The sequence below is a fragment of the Abramis brama genome (assembly GCF_963993115.1).
Source record: "Abramis brama genome assembly, chromosome: 12".
In the NCBI taxonomy this organism is placed as follows: Eukaryota; Metazoa; Chordata; class Actinopteri; order Cypriniformes; family Leuciscidae; genus Abramis; species Abramis brama.
Genome location: NC_139974.1, coordinates 20,248,433 through 20,272,163, shown reverse-complemented (window position 1 = coordinate 20,272,163; position 23,731 = coordinate 20,248,433). Strand labels below are relative to the sequence as shown.

At 37.3% G+C, this 23,731-nt stretch overlaps 1 protein-coding gene across 1 annotated transcript in view; it reads left to right on the top strand.

The window, feature by feature from the left end:
• Nucleotides 1-23,731, top strand: part of LOC311094227 (retinoic acid receptor beta-like) — a 263,942-nt gene that overhangs the window by 230,690 nt on the left and 9,521 nt on the right. The window contains exons 5-6 of the mRNA XM_084132015.1: nucleotides 3,868-4,044; nucleotides 23,148-23,352. Of these exons, the coding sequence (XP_083988141.1) occupies nucleotides 3,868-4,044; nucleotides 23,148-23,352 (382 nt within the window). The remainder of the gene's footprint in view (nucleotides 1-3,867; nucleotides 4,045-23,147; nucleotides 23,353-23,731) is intronic.

Sequence of the window (23,731 nt, the reverse complement as noted above, 5' to 3'; positions counted from 1 at the left end):
ATGTCTTGTAAATGGCACATACAGGGCATCCTCAGACGAAGCAGAATTGAATGGTATAGTTGCCCACAGATGATCTTCCTTGGCAGAGATTATAGAGCTGATCATGGGCAGAAATATTTTGGCTGGCTGGACCAAAAACCTAATTGCTAATGTGAATGACGGAGAAGAATGGGAAGTGGTATAGTTACTGTTGGAGAGTTTGAACCAGTTCCTTCTTTCATTGTGTTTTACTTTGGTTGTCCGGTCTTCTGTCATAAAACAGGAGATGAGACACGGAGATAAACTGAACAGGATTTTATTCACAGAGTGGTTTAGATCTTTAGGTTCATTAAGCAGGTAAGTGAAGAGTATAAGCAGGTCATTTGACAGTCACACTTAACTGAAGAGTCTTTTCATTTACAGGAACGTTCATGGAGCACACCTATGGAATGCCAAAGCTGACTTTATTATAAATAAATAAATACATAAATAAATATACGAAGAAATGTAAAAAAGCAAAAATACATAAATACATAAAGAAATATACAAAGAAATGTAAAAAAGTACAAATAAATGAGTATTTATACTTTTATTTCCTTATTTATGTATAATCGTATTTTTTCACACATGTATTTATTTATTTTTTTATTTATACATTTATTTATTTCCACATTTATTTATGTATATATGTTTTTATGGCTACATTTATTTATTTTCACATTTATTTATTTTCACATTTATTTATTTCCACATTTATTTATTTCTACATTTCTTTGTCCGTATGCTAATGAGGGGGGCGTGTTTTACCTCAGACATCAGCAATCGAGCTCAGAGTGGCAGTGCTGAAGCTTTTTGAGGCCACAGTGACACCTTGTGGTGTGACCAAACGAAACGCAAGAGGTGTGCGAACAATATCACATTTTAAGTCATGTAATATCACCCTAACTGTATGTAGGGTAGAATAGAATAGAATAGAATCGGGCATTTATATAGCGCTTTCATATGTACTACTGTACACCCAAAGCGCTTTACAATCATGTCAGGGGATCTCTCCTCAACCACCACCAGTGTGCAGCATCCACTTGGATGATGCGACGGCAGCCACAGTACAACGGCGCCAGTGCGCTCACCACACACCAGCTATAGGTGGAGAGAGGAGAGAGAGTGATAGAGCCAATTCAATGTAAGGGGATTATTAGGAGGCCATGATTGGTAAGGGCCAATGGTGTGTGGCCATGACACCGGGGTTACACCCCTACTCTTTACGAGAAATGCCATGGGATTTTTAATGACCACAGAGAGTCAGGACCTCGGTTTAACGTCTCATCCGAAGGACGGTGCTCTTTGACAGTATAGTGTCCCCGTCACTACACTGGGGCGTTAGGACCCACACAGACCACAGGGTGAGCACCCCCTGCTGGCCTCACTAACACCTCTTCCAGGGTAGGCTATATAGGGTTAACACACATAGCACACATGAACAGAAACTGCACTTCAACGGGTCTGATAGCAGACACTTGGACGTGGAAGCGCATGAAAGTATCCACCACTATTAATAACAATGTAAATGCGGTGGATAGGGCTGATAAGAGCTTGCGTTTGGCTTGCGTTTATTGTCGATGAGACTCGCACATATTGATCAATGAGTTTGAAACGCGACTCAATACACAGTTTACATTCGCGTTTCCTTATTTCATATGCATAACAGGTGACAATTCAAATGCTTAAAACACAACCCATATTTCATAGATGCTGCTCTTAGATACTGATTAATCACAAGTCATCAATTTGGAATTATTCTTAAATCAAACAAAAGGGGCTCATGTAAACGCAGCTAGTGAGCCACGCATCTCACGCCATGCATTGGAGCACAGAAGCATCATCATGCCCATTCAAACAGCACCTGTCGTGCCCATGGTCGTGGTGATATTTCCCCCTATAAATTGATTTCCAGGGGCGTTTTTTCCCCCAAACCTTATTAAATAGGTATACATCATCATATATGTCAAGTTCTTAATATTAATCGATAAACTACTCAGTTATTATAATAATAAGGCACTATGGCTGTTATCAGTAAAATAAAATTAACAAAAGTCAATAAGTCATTAAAAGTCAAAATCTTAATACAGAGGAGAATGCTTTTACACTGCAATTACAATTGCATAAAAGTCGTTATGAGATTAATGTTAAAAATAAAACATTTGATATAGAAATATGAAATGATGGAATCAATTAAATTGTACGTTTAAATATGAAACTAAAACAGCCAGTAGGTGGCGGTAAGTCACTGTCTTATACAGTTAGGGTGATATTACATGACTTAAAATGTGATATTGTCCGCACACCTCTTGCGTTTCGTTTGGTCACACCACAAGGTGTCACTGTGACCTCAAAGCTTCAGCACTGCCACTCTGAGCTCGATTGCTGATGTCTGAGGTAAAACACGCCCCCTCATTAGCATACGGACAAAGAAATGTAGAAATAAATAAATGTAGAAATAAATAAATGGAAATAAATAAATGTAGAAATAAATAAATGTGAAAATAAATAAATGTAGACATAAAAACATATATACATAAATAAATGTGGAAATAAATAAAAGTGGAAATGAATAAATGTATAAATGTATAAATAAATGTGTGAAAAAATACGATTATACATAAATAAGGAAATAAAAAAGTATAAATACTCATTTATTTTTTATTTTTTTTATATTTATTCTTTATTTTATTTATTTTTACATTTCTTTGTATATTTATTTATGTATTTATTTATGTATTTTTGCTTTTTTACATTTCTTTGTATATTTATTTATGTATTTATTTATTTATTTATAATAAAGTCAGCTTTGGCATTCCATAGCACACAGATGATAAGCAGTCTGAAGGATCAATGGTTTGAGGAAGACAATGGAGGGTAAGTAGACATAGTAGATAGTCTGGTAGGTTCATTCTCATGCTGAGACTGACTTGACCAAAAAACAGTTGAGTATACTGTGTGCTTTTAAATGATGCTTAATGTGGATGTGACAGGTGTGGTGAGTTAATATTCTGGTGATTGGGAACAAGTGGGTGGAGCTGAATGACCTGGTGCTGATGGCATGCTGGCTGAATCTGTGATAGTACTATGCCCACAAGGATAGCAATACCAGACTTTTTTTTTTATCTTTTTTTTGTTGTTGTTTGTTTTTTTGAAACTGTAGAAATTCTGAACGTTTTCTGTGAGGGTTGTGTTTAGGGTTTGGGTTTAGGAATAGAATTGACTTTGTAAAGTGTCACTCCTTTATTCCTGTGTTTTTTTTTTTGTTTTTTTGCATTATGGCTGATTGTACGTTTATTGTACCCACAAGAAAATGCTAAGTGTCTTCATATTTTTCATGTATCCCATTAATTTCCTATGGCAGTCAATTTTTTTAAATAAATAAATTTTAATGTCATATTGAAGTGTCATACATCATTACACACGCATCACTGTCTAGCATAGCATCCGTGCAACGTATGCAACAGCAGCAACTCATAAAACTGGTATCTCCAAATCAATCTTTCAAATATTTTTGTTCTAACCTGTAGTGTATGGAAGTCACTTTTGACCGTGAACAGTACAAGTGTGACAAGTTTTTGTATAAGTTTGTTTTTTTCATCATGTCCCCAATTTCTTGTGCATTCACACAGCAAATGGGACAAAAGTAATTAAGTTTTGTACCATTCCGACAGAGTAAAAAAAAAAAATCATTTACCAGCAGTTTGAGTGTTTTTAGGTGTGCCATGAGCCAAAGATGACACTGACAATCACAACCCAGAAACATGTTTTTTTGTTTGTTTGTTTTTATGATGCATGTGTAGACAAGAGATTTTGTTTTAACTCTATTCCTGTGTGTGTCATCTATAGAACTCCAGTGCGGATCACCGTGTGCGCTTGGATCTGGGTCTCTGGGATAAGTTCAGTGAACTGGCCACTAAGTGCATTATTAAAATCGTGGAGTTTGCCAAACGAGTTCCTGGTTTCACTGGACTCACTATCGCCGATCAGATCACACTGCTCAAAGCTGCCTGCCTCGACATATTGGTATGTGCATGTGTGTTTGCTTTACTATCATGATTATGCAACACTTTTGAATTATACACAAGGACACAAAATACAACTTTACTGTATTATAAATATAAGTATTAAACACTATATGTACATTGAATGTGTAATATTACTTATAACTAAATATTATACAAGCTGTTTAATTTTTTGCTATTTTTCAACCCTGTTACCAAAACAGAATAGTCTGAATAGTGTGATTTTAGTTACTTCGAAATGGCTACAGCTTTTGACCTTTGGTCTACATGCATAATCTTGGACTCGTTTGAAAGCAGATACATGACGATTTCTTGTCAAAGAGTCAGAATTACTCAAAGTATTATAGGAACAGTTTAAGAGAAGCTCAAATAGACTGAAAAGTGACAGCCATTTTTTGTGTGATATACTTTCACACAAAAAAAACCACATGGAACATGGAAAACATTCCAGAACATAGTTTTCAGTTTATAAAAAATATACTTGTGAGGGAAAAAATAAATGTTACATTTGTTGAGAGCTTTTTTATATATATACAAATAATGTCAAGACGACATAACAAACAGGACCACATGGAGTTGCCAAAAGACCACTATACCAGCCACCTTAATAGACTGCATATAGCTAATATATGGAATTCATTCAGAATTAGGCTACTAAACACACCAAAATAAAAGTTAAAAATAAAAATATTCTAAATGTGTCGAAACTCAGTGATTTGAAAGCAGGTCGACATCATCAGAGAACAGTTCCTCTGTCAGAGTGAATGTTCATGTCTGTGCTTGAAGCGTCTGATGCCAATATGTACATAAACACCACTGACCCAGAGCCATAGAGAGAAAGAGTTGCGACACTCTTTGATGTCGCCGCTATGGCTGTCACATGGTTCATGCAAGCCCCAATAGTTCCAAAACATACGCTGGCTGTCATGTTCTTCTATGGGACAGACAGCAGCGATTGCATTATTGAATGGTAAATATAAAATAAAACACACACCCAAGTACTTTGTCAGCTGTTATTGCATTATTGCATTTTGTTAATGTCAGTTTTGCATTTGGAGATAAGTTTTAGGCTATATTTTTGGAGGGAAAAGCTTAGTGTTCATGTTCGCATGGGTAGTAGCACTGGCTTTAGCGGCTCTAACTTAACTTTTTCATATCATTCATCTGATGATGGGCGTCTCATGATATTTATTTTAGCACAACTGGGCTGTATTAGGCTATTGATTCCTGTGATTTTGCTTATAAATTCCGATTCAGCCATTAGCCTACCTTCGTGATCACGCAAAGAGGTCTGCCGTGGCGGTCCGTTCAGAAATCGCTTAGAAGCTAGCTCACTTCTTCTGATGAAAGTGGCCACCCCCCGGACCACAACGTGAAACAATGATCATGTTAAGACTAAGAATATAATTTTAAGATTAAGCCATACACATTATCAAAACTATAACAGATTAAAAACGAATTTACGCTTTTATGTTTGGGTCTATAGGTAAGTGCAGAGTGAAGATTTTTCTCTATGGCTCCGGGTTAGTGTACAGAGTAACGTTAGGCTAAGAGCAGAGGCGGCGTCAGCCGATTTTGCCGGGGCTTCAGCCCCGAATGTTTTGAGTGTAGCCCCGAATGTATTTTGAAAAGTTGATTGACAAATATGAAACCGGACAATAGTAAACCCCCGAAATCATATGTTGCCTAATTTCATTGTGCTATGGCTTTGCTGCTGTCTCTGACTGGTGATTGTTGAAATCTGTCTCTCACACAGAGACGCACCACGTGAGCGATTTAAGCCTATCCAAGTTCATCTCCAGGATTTGAGCGCAACAGCAAACAATCTCACAGCAATTAAAAATAAATAAATAAAATAACGCAGTCAACACCGCCGCACAGTCTTCTGTCAGACCAGATGTAGTCAGGCTATATGTCAGTAAAACTCAGAAAAACTAACTTACTGTCGTGTCAGCCGTTTGCTCGCGGCGCGCACTCTTCAATCACGCGCAAATGCGTGCGCCCTGTATCACGCAAAATAAACTACTAGCATGTAGCCTAACGTCGTGTTCTGTCGTCAATTAAGTATTGAAATAACCAAAAGGGAGATTAAAGCTGCGTCAAAACTATGTCAGGGCTTTTGTATTCCTTTGTAGGCCACATAAATGTTACACATTTTGTGCCCTACTCATTTTTCATTATTAATATTCTAACATTTTATCAATATTGCAAAGTCATCAAAACTGACTAAATATTTTGTGACCAAAAATGTGAAAAATAGGCCTACATCTAGCCTAAATGATCGTTCATGACATTCTTTTAACTATAAGCAACCCAATTTGTCTAGATCTGTATTATTTCCTTTGTATAATGAGCTTAAATATTGGCATCAGCCTTTTCAGTTTGTATCACTCCGCTTGTGTTTGCGCAACTTGCATCATTATGCCAGTAGGTGGTGACAAGTGACTTTCTTTATGAGTGAACAATTGAAATTTAATTGAACTGATTTAATAGTGCCAAAAACATTGATTAACTCAAGAAAGAAACAAGTTGCTGAAACCCATCTTTAATGCTAAAAAGTTTACATCTATGCAAAATAATCCTTGAAAGATTTCTCATTTAAGGCCATTCCTGTTTGGAATATGTGATTGTGTATTGTCAACAATAAGCAAAAACATTTTGCATTTCCATTTTCTAGTGTGGATCATTTATTTCAACATTTATCCTCATTCTCATGTTTAAGAATCTGTTATCTGCTTGACAAATAATTTATGCTACTGCCCACTGACATGCTTTTAAAGCTATTGTTATCAAAAAATGTTGGCCTTCAAACACCTTAAAATGCACATATGTAGGTCCGAGAAATAAAAAATTTCTTGGGAGAGCATGCCCCCGAACCCCCCTAACTACCTCACATTTTAATGTGTGTGTCTGTGTGGTAGACTTGTAGTCAAGACCGCCTAAACCGAGACCAAGACACTACCAAGACCAGAGGGTATCGAGACCAAGACAAGACCAAGACCAAGACCAAGACAGACCAAGTCAAGACCAAGACCAAGTCGAGACCAAGACCGAGACCAAGTCGAGACCGGAGGGGAAAAAAACAGACTAGTGTTGAAGCTAAGCAATAACTTGTATGAATTCAAGAACAGCAGCATAGGGTTCAGCCGCAGTTTACATTCAATGCATATTAGATGGTATTACTTCAACTACACAGGCAGAACAATACAGAGACAGACCATGTCATGTGTGTGACTGTGAGCTCACTGTAAGTGTTTTTGTAGACTGGGTGAGATCAACTATGTGTAGCAATTGCATGACGGCTGTTACTGCACTATTAGAGGATTGAGACTCCCTTAACTTTTGTGTACTGTTGAGGACTGACATGACTGGTACTGACTGGTTCATCTGACAAAACATCAAACACCTCCAACACCATCTTGCTCCTCCAACAACTGTCTAAAGAATGAGAAATATGTAACCAATTGAAATTATAATTAATGTGTAGATGAAAATGTATAACATCAAATTAAAGATACACAATTATAAACTTGGATTAGGCCTAATGTTTAGTCAACACAACGGAGATATGCAGATGATATTTAAAAGACCATTTATTTAGTCTAACACCAACAACACAACACACACACACACACACACACAGATATCAAAGACACAAATTCATCTAAGCAAATGCCTGCCTATCTCTGCCGATTTCGGAGTCTCAGACTCCAAATTAACCCATTCTGCAACTTTTAAATACTTAATTACATTTTTAAAAACGAAATTATAGGCTTAAGTGCGGGATCCGAAAGTTGGTCGTTTTGTCGCTATGGTTACACACACACACAACACACACACACACACACACACCGTTGGCGGTGCGCTCAAAGTCATCTGTCAGTTGTGTAGTTGTGCAGTTACCCAAAATGAATGACTCCTGAATGAAGTTAAAACCCATCATGTTACTGATATGTGTTTTTTAAACCAAGTGATCAAAGTGCTCGTGGCTGCTGCGATCAGTGGCGCGGATACAGTGTTTTCTCGTGTGGCTCGAGCACACGCCGCACTGTCAGCACTCGGACGCGCGCTTCAATCCGTTCCATTGCGGATAATAATGTTGCATTATCGAACGTTGTGTCGTCGTGGATATTGTAGTATTGTATTGCTAAATCCCCCGACCACTATGTTGGTCTGAGACAGCGAGACCTAGACAAGACCGAGAGGTCCGAGACCAAGACAAGACCAAGACCAAAGACCGTCAAGGCCGTGACAAGACCAAGACGTAAAAGTGGTCTCGAGACCAAGACCGGTCTCGAGACATACATCACTACTGTGTGGTAATATGGGCTGGTGTGGCAACAGTGCCAGGACTGAATTTTTTAACCAGTCTGCCCCCTGCATATAGGCCTAAAATATACATTATTCTCTGTATCGAATCATGTAATCTTATTACCCACCCCAGCCCCTGATGTTTCGGGCTAAGCCCCTGATGTTTTTAAAACCTAGAAACGCCCCTGGCTAAGAGTAAGGTAGCTGTAACTCAATCCAAGTAACTTAAGCAATTAACTAACAAAACACTTGTAACTTCTGTTACAGCTACTGAGACATCAATTAAGCATGGCTGATACAAATGAAGGTTTTCAAATAAAATATTTTTTTTATTAAACAATGACAGACAACAAAAATGTGTGCTTGTGTGAGTGTGTGTGAACAAGAAAAACAAAAACCAGGGGCAGGTGATCCATGAAACAGACAGGACTGGTGATGGCCATAACAATCCTAGAGGTCCAGCATTGTTCTCACAAGCCGCTTCACTTAAGACAACAAAACATAATGAAAAGTTAGTATATCCCAAAAAAATAAATTAAATAAAAGTTGCTATAAAGGTGGCAGCGATTCATTACCGAACTCTTACTGTCACAGCTTACGAAGTCGCGCTATAGCTAACTAGCTAGCAGGCAGTGCTTGAAAATTGGTTGAAACAACCAACATAAAATATAAATAATTACGCTGTGCATGTACAAATGGAGACCAGTATAAGCATCGCAAAGGGCCTCTGATACAATATAGACAGTTGACAATTCAAAAGAGGTCGATATTTCAGCAACTTACCTCTGGAATAACTCGACGCGCAGCAATGTAAGTGAATGGTGTCCAACGCCCAAATGACAGTGTTTGGAACTAATCCGATCTTCAAATCCCGGAAGTAGGCGGTTAAAAGCGTCGCCATTTTTTACAATGGAGGTCTATGGGAGTGTCGCAACTCTTTCTCTCTATGGCTCTGCACTGACCCACGCAAACTCCTCCAAACTCCTTCATCCGCGAGTCCATTATAAAACACTCGCCAGACATGAATTTTGACATGTAATTATAATAAAAATCATTTTATTAAGACACTGAAACATTTATTTTAATATTTTAATTAATTTTGAAAAATGGATTTGCATTGTGCAAAATTATCACAAATTAGAGTTGATGCTATGGAATCCTTTTCTACTGATAAGACCTTATGCGCCAGAGAAACAAGCGCGCTGCCATCTTTAGAATATTGTCTTTTTTCTAGGGTATTTTTGTTAATCTACCCGAGGCAAACTTTCGTTTAAAAGCATAATTAGAATGGAAACGCCACTTTTAAGTTTGACCGTATTTTCGTTTCCGGTCAAATTGCCTTTTGAATGGGAGTGCTTGGGGCACTTCTATGATAGCATCAAAAATCACTATTTTTTTAAACACTAAGAAGGCTCGACACAACATGAAACTTTGCTCGAAGTATCACCAGGGGCTCTACACATGAACTCGAGCATTGAGAACCACAATGTTTCTCCTGGTTTCCACGTCAGCACTGTTTGATCCATTAATAACGGAGAAATTTGAATGTTTCTCACTAGATCTCGCAGCGTTATTACATCTGTGGCGAATTCAAATGCTTTCTTTAAGGCGGGCATACACTGTGCGATGGCTGTGTGAATTCAGCAAGGTTACCTACTCACACTGAACGAGTAGATCGCATGCGATGTAAAGCCAAAGCTCAGGATTTATGTGCTCACACTATACGGTCCGATCATCGAGCTGCGACTTCACTGCTCACACTATAGCCTACGTGTGAAATATGTGCGATAAACCCCTGTGCCGGGTAGCGCCAATAGACGATATCATGACAAGATTGTCAAAACAAGCATCAGCTATCAATATCAAAATGATTTAGCATTTCTAATTTATGTAGGCTATTAAATTATTATTAGTATTTTTGTATTATTAGTAGTATTATTAGGGAAGGCCTAGGCTACTTTTATTATTAAACTGATAGGCTATTATAATTAATTTGCCATGCAATAATTTCATAGCGCATCACCGCACAACCAATGCGCTGTGAGGACAATAAAATATTAGCTTACATAGAAGCTTCCTCCTTATTGAAAATTGTCTAAAACATTTAGGTCGATTACAATGAATTATAGGCATATTAATTATTAACAGTCTATAATATGTCCGAACACTGCAATAATTAGTCATCAATGAAAATGAAAAACAGCTTTATTTCAAAAACATTGTTTAACAAATTATTAAAAGAGCGGTAGATACATCGCAGGTGGCTTGGAAGACGTGGGTAATGGTTAATCCATTTTGCAACACGAACTGGAAGTAAGCAACAGTAATTTGAAGCTACTTTGGACTATACAGAACTTAAAGATCTCCCTCTTTTCGTTTTTTTTTTTTTTTTTTTTTTTTGCTGCAGATGAAATGGTTCAACTTCTGTTTTCGCACAGGCGCAGTGAGGGAAAAAACACTGAGTTTAGGGCAATCGGTTCGTAGCTTTACTTCAACTGTGCGATATAGTCACGAGGAGCGACCAACATTTCTGACATGCCAGAAATTCATCCGACCATCCGATTGCCGGTCGGGAGAGGTTATTTGCCTCTCGTTTACCCCTGTACACTGCACGATTACTGCACGACAAAGCTGAAAATCGGCCCGACCCGAAAAAGAGTTGCACGAGTCACGGCTCAAAATCGGACGAAAATCGCACAGTGTATGCCCGCCTTTAGCGCTGTGTAGTAAGTCGCTTGATCAATATCGGCATCTGATATGATATGAACTGATATGTGAAGATCTATGGGTGATGTGCGTGCATTTTAATGAAAATATCGAGCGCTATTTCGAAAAATTTTTATATCGTTACCGACAATGGTGTACCGTCGATGAATACCGAAACCGTTTTATTGCCCAGCCCTAGACTCAAGCATGATTTTCTTGTAAAAAAATACGATGTGTCAGAAGTGCACTTTTACAATCATTGACTTGAACAGAGTGTAGCTTAGTCTTATCAGATTAGCGTAGAGTGCAAACGTTTCCGTGCTTCATGCTAACCTCGTGGTAACCGAAGGAAAAGTGTTAGCTATGGAGGAGGCACAGGATGAGGACATACGCAGACAGGAGCCAGTAAATGTTGTCTCATCGGGACAGAGTGCAACATTCAACATTCAGCCGCAAGAGCCCTTTGATTTCTCTAAGCCGCAGGAATGGCCCAGATGGATCCGACGATTTTAATGATTTCTTCAAGCAAGTAATCTGTTTTCGTCTACGGAGGGAAATCAGGTGAATACACTCGTCTATTGCATGGGTGACGAGGCGGATGATATTGTGCAATGATTGAAGCAAACAAAACAAAGGCTGGAAGCAGTTCATGTCCAAAATGTGGTAAATCTCCCTCCCATGCAAAATACCAATGCCCTGCGAAGGATGTAGATTGTCGAAGGTGTGGGAAAAAAGGACATTTTCAGCGTGTGTGCATTTCAGTTAAGTCAGTTCATGAGGTGACAGAGGAAGTCAAGTCAAGTCAAGTCACCTTCATTTATAAAATAAATAAGGAAAGCACCATATTCCATGGATCAGTGAGGATATCCCAAAGAGGATATCTAAAATTGCAGTGGTAGGCACAAAAGTGAAATTCAGGATTGACACTTGGGCTGATGTGACTGCAATCTCGGAGCGCACATTCGAGAACATTTTCTCACATACTAAACACATACTGTCAAACCTGTGACCAGGCCACTCATAGGACCAGGTGGACAACCACTGGATGTAATAGGCATGAGCAGGTTAGTGCTGCAAAAGGAGAGGAGAGCAGAAGCAATACAGGATGTGTATGTTATTAAAAACCTGCAAATGGCATTATTGGACAGGCTGCCAATAACTTACCTAGATCTAGTCACAAGATTGGACAGTATAGACATAACAATGCTAAAGAAAACATACCCAAAATTGTGCTGTGGTTTGGGGGTCATCGAACAGTCATATGCCATCAAGCTCCAACCAAATGCAGTACCTTTCACCTAAGACTCCGAGGCACATTCCTTTGGCACTTAGGTGCAAAGTTAAGGAAGAACTGCAGCATATGGAAAAAATTGGTGTCATAAGCAGAGTAGAAGAGCCAACTGACTGGTGGTCTGCTATGGTGGTGGTACCAAAGAAAGATGGGACTGTTCAGCTTTGTGTTGAATGAAGATAACAAAGTTGAATGAAGCAGTTTGTAGAGAGAAATATATATGGTATGTTGGCAGCAGCCAATATTTTTAGTAAGCTTGATGCAAACTCACAACATTCATAACACCCTTCGGTAGATTCTTCTTTAACTTTTTAACATCACTTCAGCTCCTGAACATTTCCAAAGCAGGATGGTGTCGGAAATTAAGGAAGGTCTGGAGGGGGTCACCAAGATGATGTGCTTGTTTTGGGAGAAACTCAGAAATAACACGATGCACGTTTGCGCATGGTTTTGCAAAAGATTCAGAATGCTGACATCACACTTAACATGGATAAGTGTGATCTGTTGAAAAGTAAGACACACTTTTTGGGACATATCATCACAGCTGATGGAATCAGACCTGACCCTGCGATAACTGAGGCCATAAGGAGAATGCAGCCACTCTCAAATGTTAGTAAGGTAAAAAGTTTAATGAGGATGGTGAATCAGTTGGGAAAATTCATACCACAATGAGCTTTCCTCTCAATTCAGGAGGGACTACTTCTGAAAGATTCCAGGCAGGGAATAGTAAAGTGTTGAGATTATGCATGACAATCAGTATGGTGCCTGACTCTGTCACGAGCTGAATGATGTAGTACATGGATGTAAAATCTGTGCAATGTGTGAATCCAAAGGAGCCACTCATATAACGGTAACTACTGAGCTTCCAGTAACCATTGGTAACCACTGAGCTTCAAGAACGGCCATGGCAAAAACAAGGAGCAGATTTTTTCATGCTGAAAAACATAACATATTTGCTTTACAAAAAACTGTATTGGGAAATCCTGTTCTATTAGAGGTTTGAAACTGTTGTCTGTATATTTACGGTCATAAAATGCAAGAGAAAGAAACTGTACTTGAAACTTACCATACAGGCTTAAGGGGTTGTTGTAATTTAGCAAGAATAGAGAAATATACATATATATGTTCCTGTGTTTATTTTTATTTATATTTTAAAGGGAGATGTGTGATATTCACAATAATATGGTAATGTGTGGGGATTGCGTCATGACAGAATATTTATAAGAATAAGAATATTTTATTATGATAGCGGCTGCTGGCAGAAGATTTTAATAAACTGTAAGTTCCTGCAAGTGATGGACAGGGTGGATGCGCTTTTTAAGAGCTTTTTACCTTAAACATTGGCTTAGGTCATTAGATTGTTCAGCTTTAATGTGTGCTGTGGCGTGCAACGGCAAAGCGACATGATCCCATTCATTTTTAACGGAGAGATGGCAACTTCTGGCGACACAAGTGACAGAGAAAGTTGGCGAAAGAATGTAGGTGTGTCAAGCGAAATCAATCTTGCGAATTTGGTCAACCTTGCGACAACCATGGAGTGAAGACTATCAGTGGAACTCGCACGTCACCATCTTGAGTGCAGGAAAGACAGGGCAAAAGAAGTACCAATAACATTTGAGCGAAGGCACTAGGAATGGCCACAAGCATCTCCATAGTGCAGAAGCGACATACAGAGACAATGTCGCTGACAGTGTGAACAGAGTCATTAGTCAACATTAGTCTGTTTCCCTCTCACAGCTTTCTTAGCAGTGAGAGGTGTTGTAAAGTTTTCTTTCATCGACGCAAGACCAGGAAGTTCAACAGAAGTTATTCTTTATTGAGAACTCCGCTGTACGTTGCTGTAGTACTTCCAACATGATCTAACTCTAATACAGTATGCATTGTAGTTATATACATTCCAAGGGGGAGGGATTACATAGAGGTGGAGATTCTGAACAAAGCATGCAAATTAAGTATACAGGTTAAGGTAACACCCTAGACTGAGGGTCTGGCCCATCCTAATTCAATCAGCATAAGGCTCCAAGAGCCATTTGGGTCCGAAAGCCATTTGCAGAACAAAAGGTGAGATTCTCAGTGAATCATTCGTGTGCTAATCCCATCAGTCTGACAATAAGGAGAGAACAGAAATTGCAACTTTGCTGAGATCTTAACCTTAAAAGATTCTTTACCATGATGTTATGTACAGAAGCATATTTGAAATAGATTCTTAAATTTGTAACCCTTCAGAGGGAAACAGTGTGAACAGAGCTTTAGTCTGTTTCCCTCTCACAGCTTTCTTAGCAATGCAAGTGGAGGGCCGAGACCCCTCTTTCTTCAAGACCCGTGATGGCTTGCAGCAGATATCTATTTTTGAGATTCTTCTTATAGCATAGGGCTTGGCTCTGCCATTCTCAGCTCAATATATTTCTGGATTGTCCCTGTAGGTGAACAACTTCATGGGTTCTGGCCTTTTTGGGCAACTCAGATTGGTAGAGCTCTTTTTCTATCTGTGAATCTGTGTTAGACCTTTCTGCGCACTTCTAAAATCCAATGCTTAGGCATGATGTTAACCCCAGGTTTAGATCCTTCTGGGTTAATGTCATCGTAGATTATGTCTCTCACATTGGACATGCACCTACGATGACAATTTCAGACCCCTCCATGATTTCCAAGTGGGAGAACTTGCAAAATAGCAGGGTGTTCAAATACTTATTTTCCTCACTCTATTGTCTACATGTTGTCACTTCTTCTTGAGTCTCTCTATCTTTGTCTGACTCCGGTTTGAACATAAAAGGCTAAACGTTTTTGAAATTTACAGTGCATGTCTGTGTGAGGAAGAACACAAGCTGTTCTAGCTCCGCCCTCTGTGCTGTGAGCAGCAGCTTATTTACATTTAAAGGGACAGACACAAAAACGGTTCGTTTTTGCTTACCCTTAAAAAGTGATCATTTTAACTTGCTATATAAAAATATCTGTGGGGTATTTTGAGCTAAAACTTCACATACACACTCTGGGGACATCAAAGACTTATTTTACATCTTATGAAAAGGGCATTATACCACCCCTTTAACATGTGCTTTAGGAAAATTGCATCCTATGTTTTCACTTTACTTAAAGCCATCTATGATGCATTTATTAGGTTAGTAACTGTATTATCACTCCCAATAAATATTTATAAGAACACAACACAGCTATTAATAATTAACTTATTTGACAAATAAATCTGAATTACTAAAAAGTCATTGGAACTATAATATAATAACATTATAGAAATGCTGATTGCATCTTTATAAATACATTCATGGAACCATATGACTAATTAATACTTATAAATCAATGTACACTGTAAAAATAAAAGGTGCCTGGAGGAACCTTTTGGGGTTCTTCACTTTGCCACACCGGCGGAACCATCTGTAGATCCTCTAGGCACCCTTTAAAAAGGGGTGGTTCTCTGAGGAACCACACAGGTTTCCTGAGGAACTCTTATATTAGGCACTGTGTGGAACCACTTTGGGTGCCTCCAGGAACCAAATTTCATTTTTTTTTTTATATTTAATTTCATGTTGTTACTATGGTTACCTTTGACTTCTATTATAATAAACAAATTGAACCAAATACAAAATAAGAATTGTTTATTACATATTTGATATTCATTTTTATACATACACTTCCATGCACATGGGAAAAAAGCTAACTATAGATTAATATCAATGAATACACAAAAAATAGTATAATACATAAGCAACATGAATAATCAACCATGTTTATACAATAGGCTATACAAGAAAAGACATCTCAACAAAATGCATGGAAACGCATATGTTCCACGAAATAAATCAATGTAAAAAAATTACATTTTGATTAATTAAAAATGTCCATCTTTACTTAACTTTAAAACACTTGTGTTTCAGTCCGATGGTAAGTCTGACATCACTGTTTCCAAGTACAAAAGCTCTATCAGATGGCAAAAACAAACAGTGCTAATATACACTCATTGTGCTGTAATATTCCTGAAAATTATGATCCTAACCTTTATCTCTATACCGAAATCTCTGATGGTTAGTTATTCAGCTATTTTGAATCATAAAATGTTGAAGTCTGGGATGCCGTGAGACTGGAGACTGTAATGTACACTATGGCTTTTGAAAAGCTTAAATGTGTGACTTGAATCAACAGTGTTCATAAATGGTTGTTGAGTATTCTCATGAAACAAGATAGAGGAAGTAGAAGTAGAGGCTTCGACCCGGAAACAGTATTCCTTATGTCACAACAAGCAGAAAACATTTTCCATTATAACAGAGTTAAGGTGCAGTAAAATTATCTGTTGTTCTGTGAATGGTCACTGGTGAATTCCAGTCACTTCAATAAGAATTTACATAGTCAGCAATTTCGTTTGTGGTCAAAAACGTCACTATGGGACCAAGTTGGTGTGAGGTACTTAAAGAGTTAGAAAAGTGAAGAGGTGCCGCAGCTTCGATTTCCGTGTGTTTTTCCTCTGTTCTGGTGGATGGTCCAGGCACTTCAGTGATTTTCAGGTCTACAGGAGGATTTTTATTCTTGTTCAAACTTGTATTTCAGCTTACCGAGATCCCTGTAAAGTACAAAATTTACTGTTAGTAAGGTTATTAGAGTGATAGTTGTGAAATTTAAATAATTTCCTCAGCCTTTTGACGTTCCAAACCTGTTTGACTTTCTGTCTGTGGAACCCAAAAGCAGATCTCAGGCATAATGGAACCCCAGTCACCGATCGCTTACCGATCACTGCATGAAACAAGCAGAAAAAATTTGTGTAAATCATTCAGGAAACCATTCTTATGTACACTTGTCTAGTTCAATTCAATGCAACAATTTATGTAAAAATGGTTAAGCTCCAAAAATGTCCCAGAAAAGATCCTAAAAATAATCAATGAGTTCACAACTCATGTGTTATGGGTTGTGTTGTAAGTCTTCTGAAGCCATAATAGCTTTATCCTTTTTTTTTTTTTTTTTTTTTTTGTCGAAAAAGACTAAACTTGAAGTTATAATTCAGAATTAAAATGTCTTATATTCAAATGCAAATGATAAAGATATAAGAAAAAAATGCATAGCATTATTTGTGACCCAAACCTAATATTATTTTTCTGAGTAACATGAATGAGATTTGAGAGCATGAATGAGATTCAGAGAATAACTGATTAAAAAAACACTAGTACACAGTCAAACAATACAATTGCACACAGAGAAAGTTCATAGTAATAAAGTACTTGCATGTGGTGCAGGTAACTTACTGTAATTCAATGTTGCCACTGAAATGTTCAGATTATTTTAGAAAATGTAATGGTTGTTCTGGGGATACAAAAGAAAAAAAGCTGATTATTCACAACATAATATTTATTGACCAGTAAATGGCTTTAAAATTGTAACGTATTTGAGAGAATGGGGGCACATGTAACGTTAGTAAGTAAAGTTAGGCTAAACAAAAACAGACCAAACTATATTAACCTGCTTTTGTTATTCATAACAAACGCCAATGACAGCAGGAATCAGCTAAATTAGTTAGGCTATATCAGCAATTTGAAGACACAGTTGTACAGAATATGTTGAATTGAATGACTAAATCAATCTAAGACAATAAGTCAATAATTTCCATTTGTTCATTACATTAGATCAACGTAACGTTAGTTAGCATCGCGGCTAAAACCTTCATACCAGATACTGTGCAATAAACGAGTGGTAAACACTGTAAAAAAGTAGTAATGTATAATAAATTGAATTTATATACAGTATATGTGTGTTTGAATATATAGTGAGTAGACTCTGTATTTATATTTATTTGCGAGTTTACAAACCTTGTAACGGAGAGCCGAACAAACGGCGGAAGCTTTGATGAGAGGACTGGAGCCGTTACTTTCAAACCCGATGACGTCAGTGGATACTATTGTTGTTGCGCGCGAGCAGCGCGAGCATCACTGAAGTGACGACAGCAGAGGAATAGCAGCAGTTTCGTGACAGAATACAACTTTTCTCCTTCTGGTTCTTCTTCTTCATAATATTATTATTATTTAGTGTTGTTTTTTAAGGCTTAAATTACTTAATAAAATAGCCTAGGCCTATACTAAATATATGTAACCCAAGTGAAAAAGACGTAGGCTACTGTTAAATGTATTAAAATGCATTAAAGTATATTTGTATTGTAGTAGGTCTACTAAAAACACACTCAAGTACATTTTTAATACATTTAATATTACGTCTTTTTCACCTGGGTATGTATACTGAATCAAATTTAAGTAGCCTATAATAATAATAATAATAATAATAATAGGATAATAATAATCTTATTCTGGCCTCACTGAACCATTGGGTTCCTCCAGATGCTGGCTTTAACATAAGAGATCTTCCAGGAACCACTTAAATGTTAAACGATCTTCCAATAACCCTTTTATCGCATTCAGGTTCCTCTATTTTCCCCCAAAGCACTTCGAGGTCTCATGGTAATGAAAAGGTGACTCCAGAACCTCTGAACTAAATACAAAGTGCTTAAAGGATCCCATAAGTTCCAGCAAGAATCTCAAAGATTGTCAATGCTCCTCCAGTAACCCTACTATAGGAGAAAGATCTTAGAGGCACCTAAATTACATTTTGAAGTTCCTTGAGTATCCAACAGGATATTTGAGGCTCCTTTAGTTTTTACAGTGTATAATGGATTATGAGCATGCGCATTAAAAAACCAAATGCATGACATAAGTAATTATAAAAAAGAATATAAATGTAACTATAACTGTTCTTATAATGCAGTAGAGGTCTTAATAAGTCTTTATAAATATATTTATAAAATAGTAATACTTATAACTAAGTATAAATTGAGTTATAATTCATTATAAGCATGGTCTTCATAGTGTTACCAATGTTTTTTCACTAATTCTGGCTGGGTAGGCTGATGAGTGAAAGTCATATGGCAAACTAAAGATGGCCCATTTTCCAAGATTCCCAAGACCTTGATATTAGAAGATCTAAGAACCTGTTATCTCTCACTCTGAGAAGATTTTCTTTGAGTCATGAAGCTTGGTTCTGCTACACTCGGTCAAGGATTTGTGTGTTCGGCCCCCAAAGGGGGTTCTGTCTTGGGGTCTGGTTTTTAACTAAGGTCATTAGACCACTATGATTGTTAGAGCTTTATCTTTTTCAGTGAATTTAGTGCGTAATGGCTGGGCCTTTCTGTGCGCGTAGTTTTTGACCTCAGGTTTAGGTTCCTTGGGTTAATATTAGTTGCTCACTGAGTCTGTGCTTGCTTAAATTCACAGCTTCAGTGGCCAGGCATTTGGTCAGTATGGAGGTGTGGCTGATATTAACTTTCCATAGCGTAAAAACCATGACGCAGTGTCTCATTCCCTCGAAAGGGAATCTCTCAGGTTACGTGTGTAACCTGCTCCCTGTTCCCCTTGTCTTTTACTTTGTCTGTCTATCTGTCTGTCTGTCTGTCTGTTTGAAAAACACACACACCATGCCCAGCTCCAAAGGTTTGTGATAGCTGCTTTCCGTTATGGTGTGCTATAAAGTTTGTATCAAGGAGGAGGATCAAACGCACCTCTGTGTGTGTGTGTGTGTGTGTGTGTGTGTGTGTGTGTGTGTGTGTGTGTGTGTGTGTGTGTGTGTGTTATAGAGAGTGAGCAGCAGTCATGTTTTATTCTGTTTCATCTCTTTGACAGTGACGCCAATCACTGTCAGCAAGCCACAGTATGTACTATCACCACAGACTTGACTTGACACACACACACACACACACACACACACACACCATACACAACGCCTTTTATTATGCATATGCACACACAGAAGTAAATCTTATTCACATCATAATCATATTCAAAATATTTGAATTCTCAGTTATGTTTCTTGTACCTCTCAGCTTTATCTCAAATGTTGTCCAACTTCATCTGTGAAACATCCGTGAAGCTGAAGACATAAATCTCAATTTGCTCTCCTTTTAATTCCCTTGGTATCTCAGAAGAATAACTGAGACATTTAAGAGATCTCATTAGGGCTGAGCGGTTTTCCATTTTGTTGGGTACATGTTTTCAATTTAGATATATACAGTATGTTCTCATGAGAGACAAAACCATTTATATCGATATACTTTAAATGTTGAGAGACTTTGATCTTAACCCATTTGTGCCCAAATTTTTCTGAATGGTTTCATGCATATAATCCTGTTAATAGTGTCCTATGTGAACATGTTCTGCATTTATTTTCCCCAGGTTTTTTTTTTCTTTCTTGAAAATCATATTTGAATGTGCGGCAACTATAGTTGCCGGTGGGCAAATATGTTGTATGCACCCCTTCAATGTAAAATATGGATAGGAGGATAACATTTGGCATTTATCTCAAAATAACTGCTTTCAACAGATCAATCTTTATTCATAAACAAATTTATTATGTATAAAAGTCGAAGAACATTTGATGCAGACCCAAAAAAACTGCATCTAGCTTATAATCTCTTGAATATGAAAACACAACAAACAACAAATCCATTTGCCTTAACCATTGTGCGCTGTTCAGGGTCTTTTTCACCCACATTTCTGACTTTCATTCATGGGGATAACATGGATAATTTGACATGGTTTAGTGTAAGATTTTTGCCCATCTTTTGGAAAATGCTGTTTTAAAAGTAACAAATTATCACTTTAACCAGTAGATGGCTGCAGAGCACCACTATTTGCTATTTGCTTTTTGACTAACTGAAAGACATCTTTTCACAAGTTTTTCCAGTTGTACTCATATCTACATATAATGAAATCACAATTATAACAATAAAAGTTTCTTTTTGTCAAAGTTTAGGCACTTTTTGTACTGAAAAAAAAAATCTGTTTTTCAGTAATGTTATATTATGGGTTAGAATCAAATGAATTTGATCAATGGACAAAATTCTTCCTCAAAATCAGAAACACAGAACACACATAGACAGAAATGAAGTGGCACACTTTAAATTTGTAGAATTATATGAAAAACAGATGTTTGAAATAAATGATAAACTCTAAAAACTCCAACTTTTCTCTTTGTAACATCCTGATCAGGTTTGATTCTAATCATAATGTAAAAAATTTTAAAAACTGATTTTTTTTCAGTACAAAAACTGCCAAACTTTGACAAAAAGTAACTTTTATTGTTATAATTGTGATTTCATTAAATGTAGATATGAATCTAACTGGAAAAACTTGTGAAAAGATGTCTTTTAGTTTGAAACTTTTAGTACTTTTAGAGCTCTGCAGCCATCTACTGGTTAAAGTGATTTTTTTTTTTTTTTTACTTTTAAAACTGCATTTTCCAAGATTTGGCCAAAAATCTTACACTAAACCATGTCAAATTATCCATGTTATCCCCATGAATGAAAGTTAGAAAGTTGTGGAACATAGTGCAGAACAAAATGCAGCCATAACAGGGCATTGTGTATCAAAAAGTTAAATGAAAATAAATAAATACAAATAAATAGAATGAAGAAAAAAAAATATCTATATAGAGATGTCATTTAAAGGGTTAAATTATGTTTATGCACTAAACAAGACCAATAAACTTGATTTATTAACCTATTAACACAGTATACCCCATTTTCCCATGATATATGTACTTACAAGGCATTTGCCCACCGGCAACTATAGTTGCCGCTTGGACTTTTGACTAAGTATACAAAAAACTATAGATCTCTTGTAAAATTTGTTTTATTTGGATGATTCTAGAGACCTTCATGATTATGTAGATATATATATGTCAACAAAAAATACTTATTAGTAACACTAAAATGACCTTTCTTTGGGAGGGTTTGCCTTCGCCATGCTTCCTGGAAGTAGGGGTAGGAAGTTGACAGCCTCATGTGACAGGGAGGAAGTGAATACCTTTTTTTTTTTCTTGAAATCCTTTATTTGGTTGTTTGCTTGCATGTCATTGAGAAATAAAACATGGACAACATCTAGAAAAATATTTACAAAAGGAAAATGACAACTATGCACTGCGGCAACTATAGTTGCCGGTGGGCTTAAATGGGTTAACTTGACTTGAGACATGCTTTATATTCAGAATATTTAATAGCTATACGAGAAGTGCTTTATATTAAAAGTGGAAGCATACTCTTCCCACGTTTCTAACAGCACCAAAAACTGCAGTAATTAACATACAAACTTTGTGTTGCTGCTTCAACTCCAGCAGAGAAGACTTCAAAGTGTCAAACTTCATTTACCCATGGTGTGGTGAAAAAATAACAAAACATTTAGCCCACTACATAGAAAATACAGAGATATACAGTACTGTGCAAAAGTCTTGGCCATGTTAGTATTTTCACAAAACAAAAATGGCACAAGGAATGTTTGGAAATGTAAACTGATATTTCCTACTGACACACTACAGCAAAATATATAAATACTGGTATATAAATACCTTTTTTGTGTGTGTGTGTGTGTTTGTGTGTGTGTGTGTGTGTGTGTGTGTGTGTGTGAAAATACTAAGACTTTTGCACAGTACTGTATATTAGGTATTTCCATTCAACCTAAAAATTCCAAGATTTCCCACCCATTTCACCCAGCCTACTGTCATTTGTCATTTCTATTTCCAGTAGCCATTGCTTTTCATTGCATACACTTCTGCTTTTTATTCTCATGTCTATATATGTGTGTGTGTGTGTGTGTGTGTCCAACTTTCAGTGTGATGAAAGAAAGGTGATGCTCATCATGGGTCAGTTTCCTCCAAATCATTTGGCAGTCATGTCATACAGAGAAGTGAAGCTGACCTATAATGGAGCATTGTGAATTAAATTGGTCCTTTGTTACAGTAATTTGATGCTTACTCTCTAGATACTGCGTATCTGCACACGTTACACCCCTGACCAGGACACAATGACGTTTTCTGATGGTCTCACACTGAACCGCACACAGATGCACAATGCTGGCTTTGGCCCACTAACAGACCTGGTGTTCACCTTCGCGAAACAACTTCTGCCCATCGAGATGGACGACACCGAGACAGGACTGTTGTCCGCCATCTGCCTCATCTCTGGAGGTGGTCACTTTCACACACACTAGAAAAGAGGTCGGCAACCTTGTCATGAAATGGCATTTTTAATTTTGATAGATAATCACTGTGCTACCCACTGTGCAAAAATCCTTGAATTATGTTTGTTTTCAGGTTTAAATCAGACATTGAATAACGATTTCTAATGTGAAACTATGGGACCCCATTGTATGTTTTGTATGAATGTTGCACATCAAAGTCATTGTGGTTTGTGGAATGTTAGGGACTCACTGATGGTGCTGTCATTCACTAAATAGCACAGTGCGACTGGTGCAAAACTTAAAGGGATGGTTCGGAGTAAAATCAACCTAGGGTCCTTTGCACCATGACATCGAGCCAAACACCCCCCCAGAAGCCTTTTTTCCCT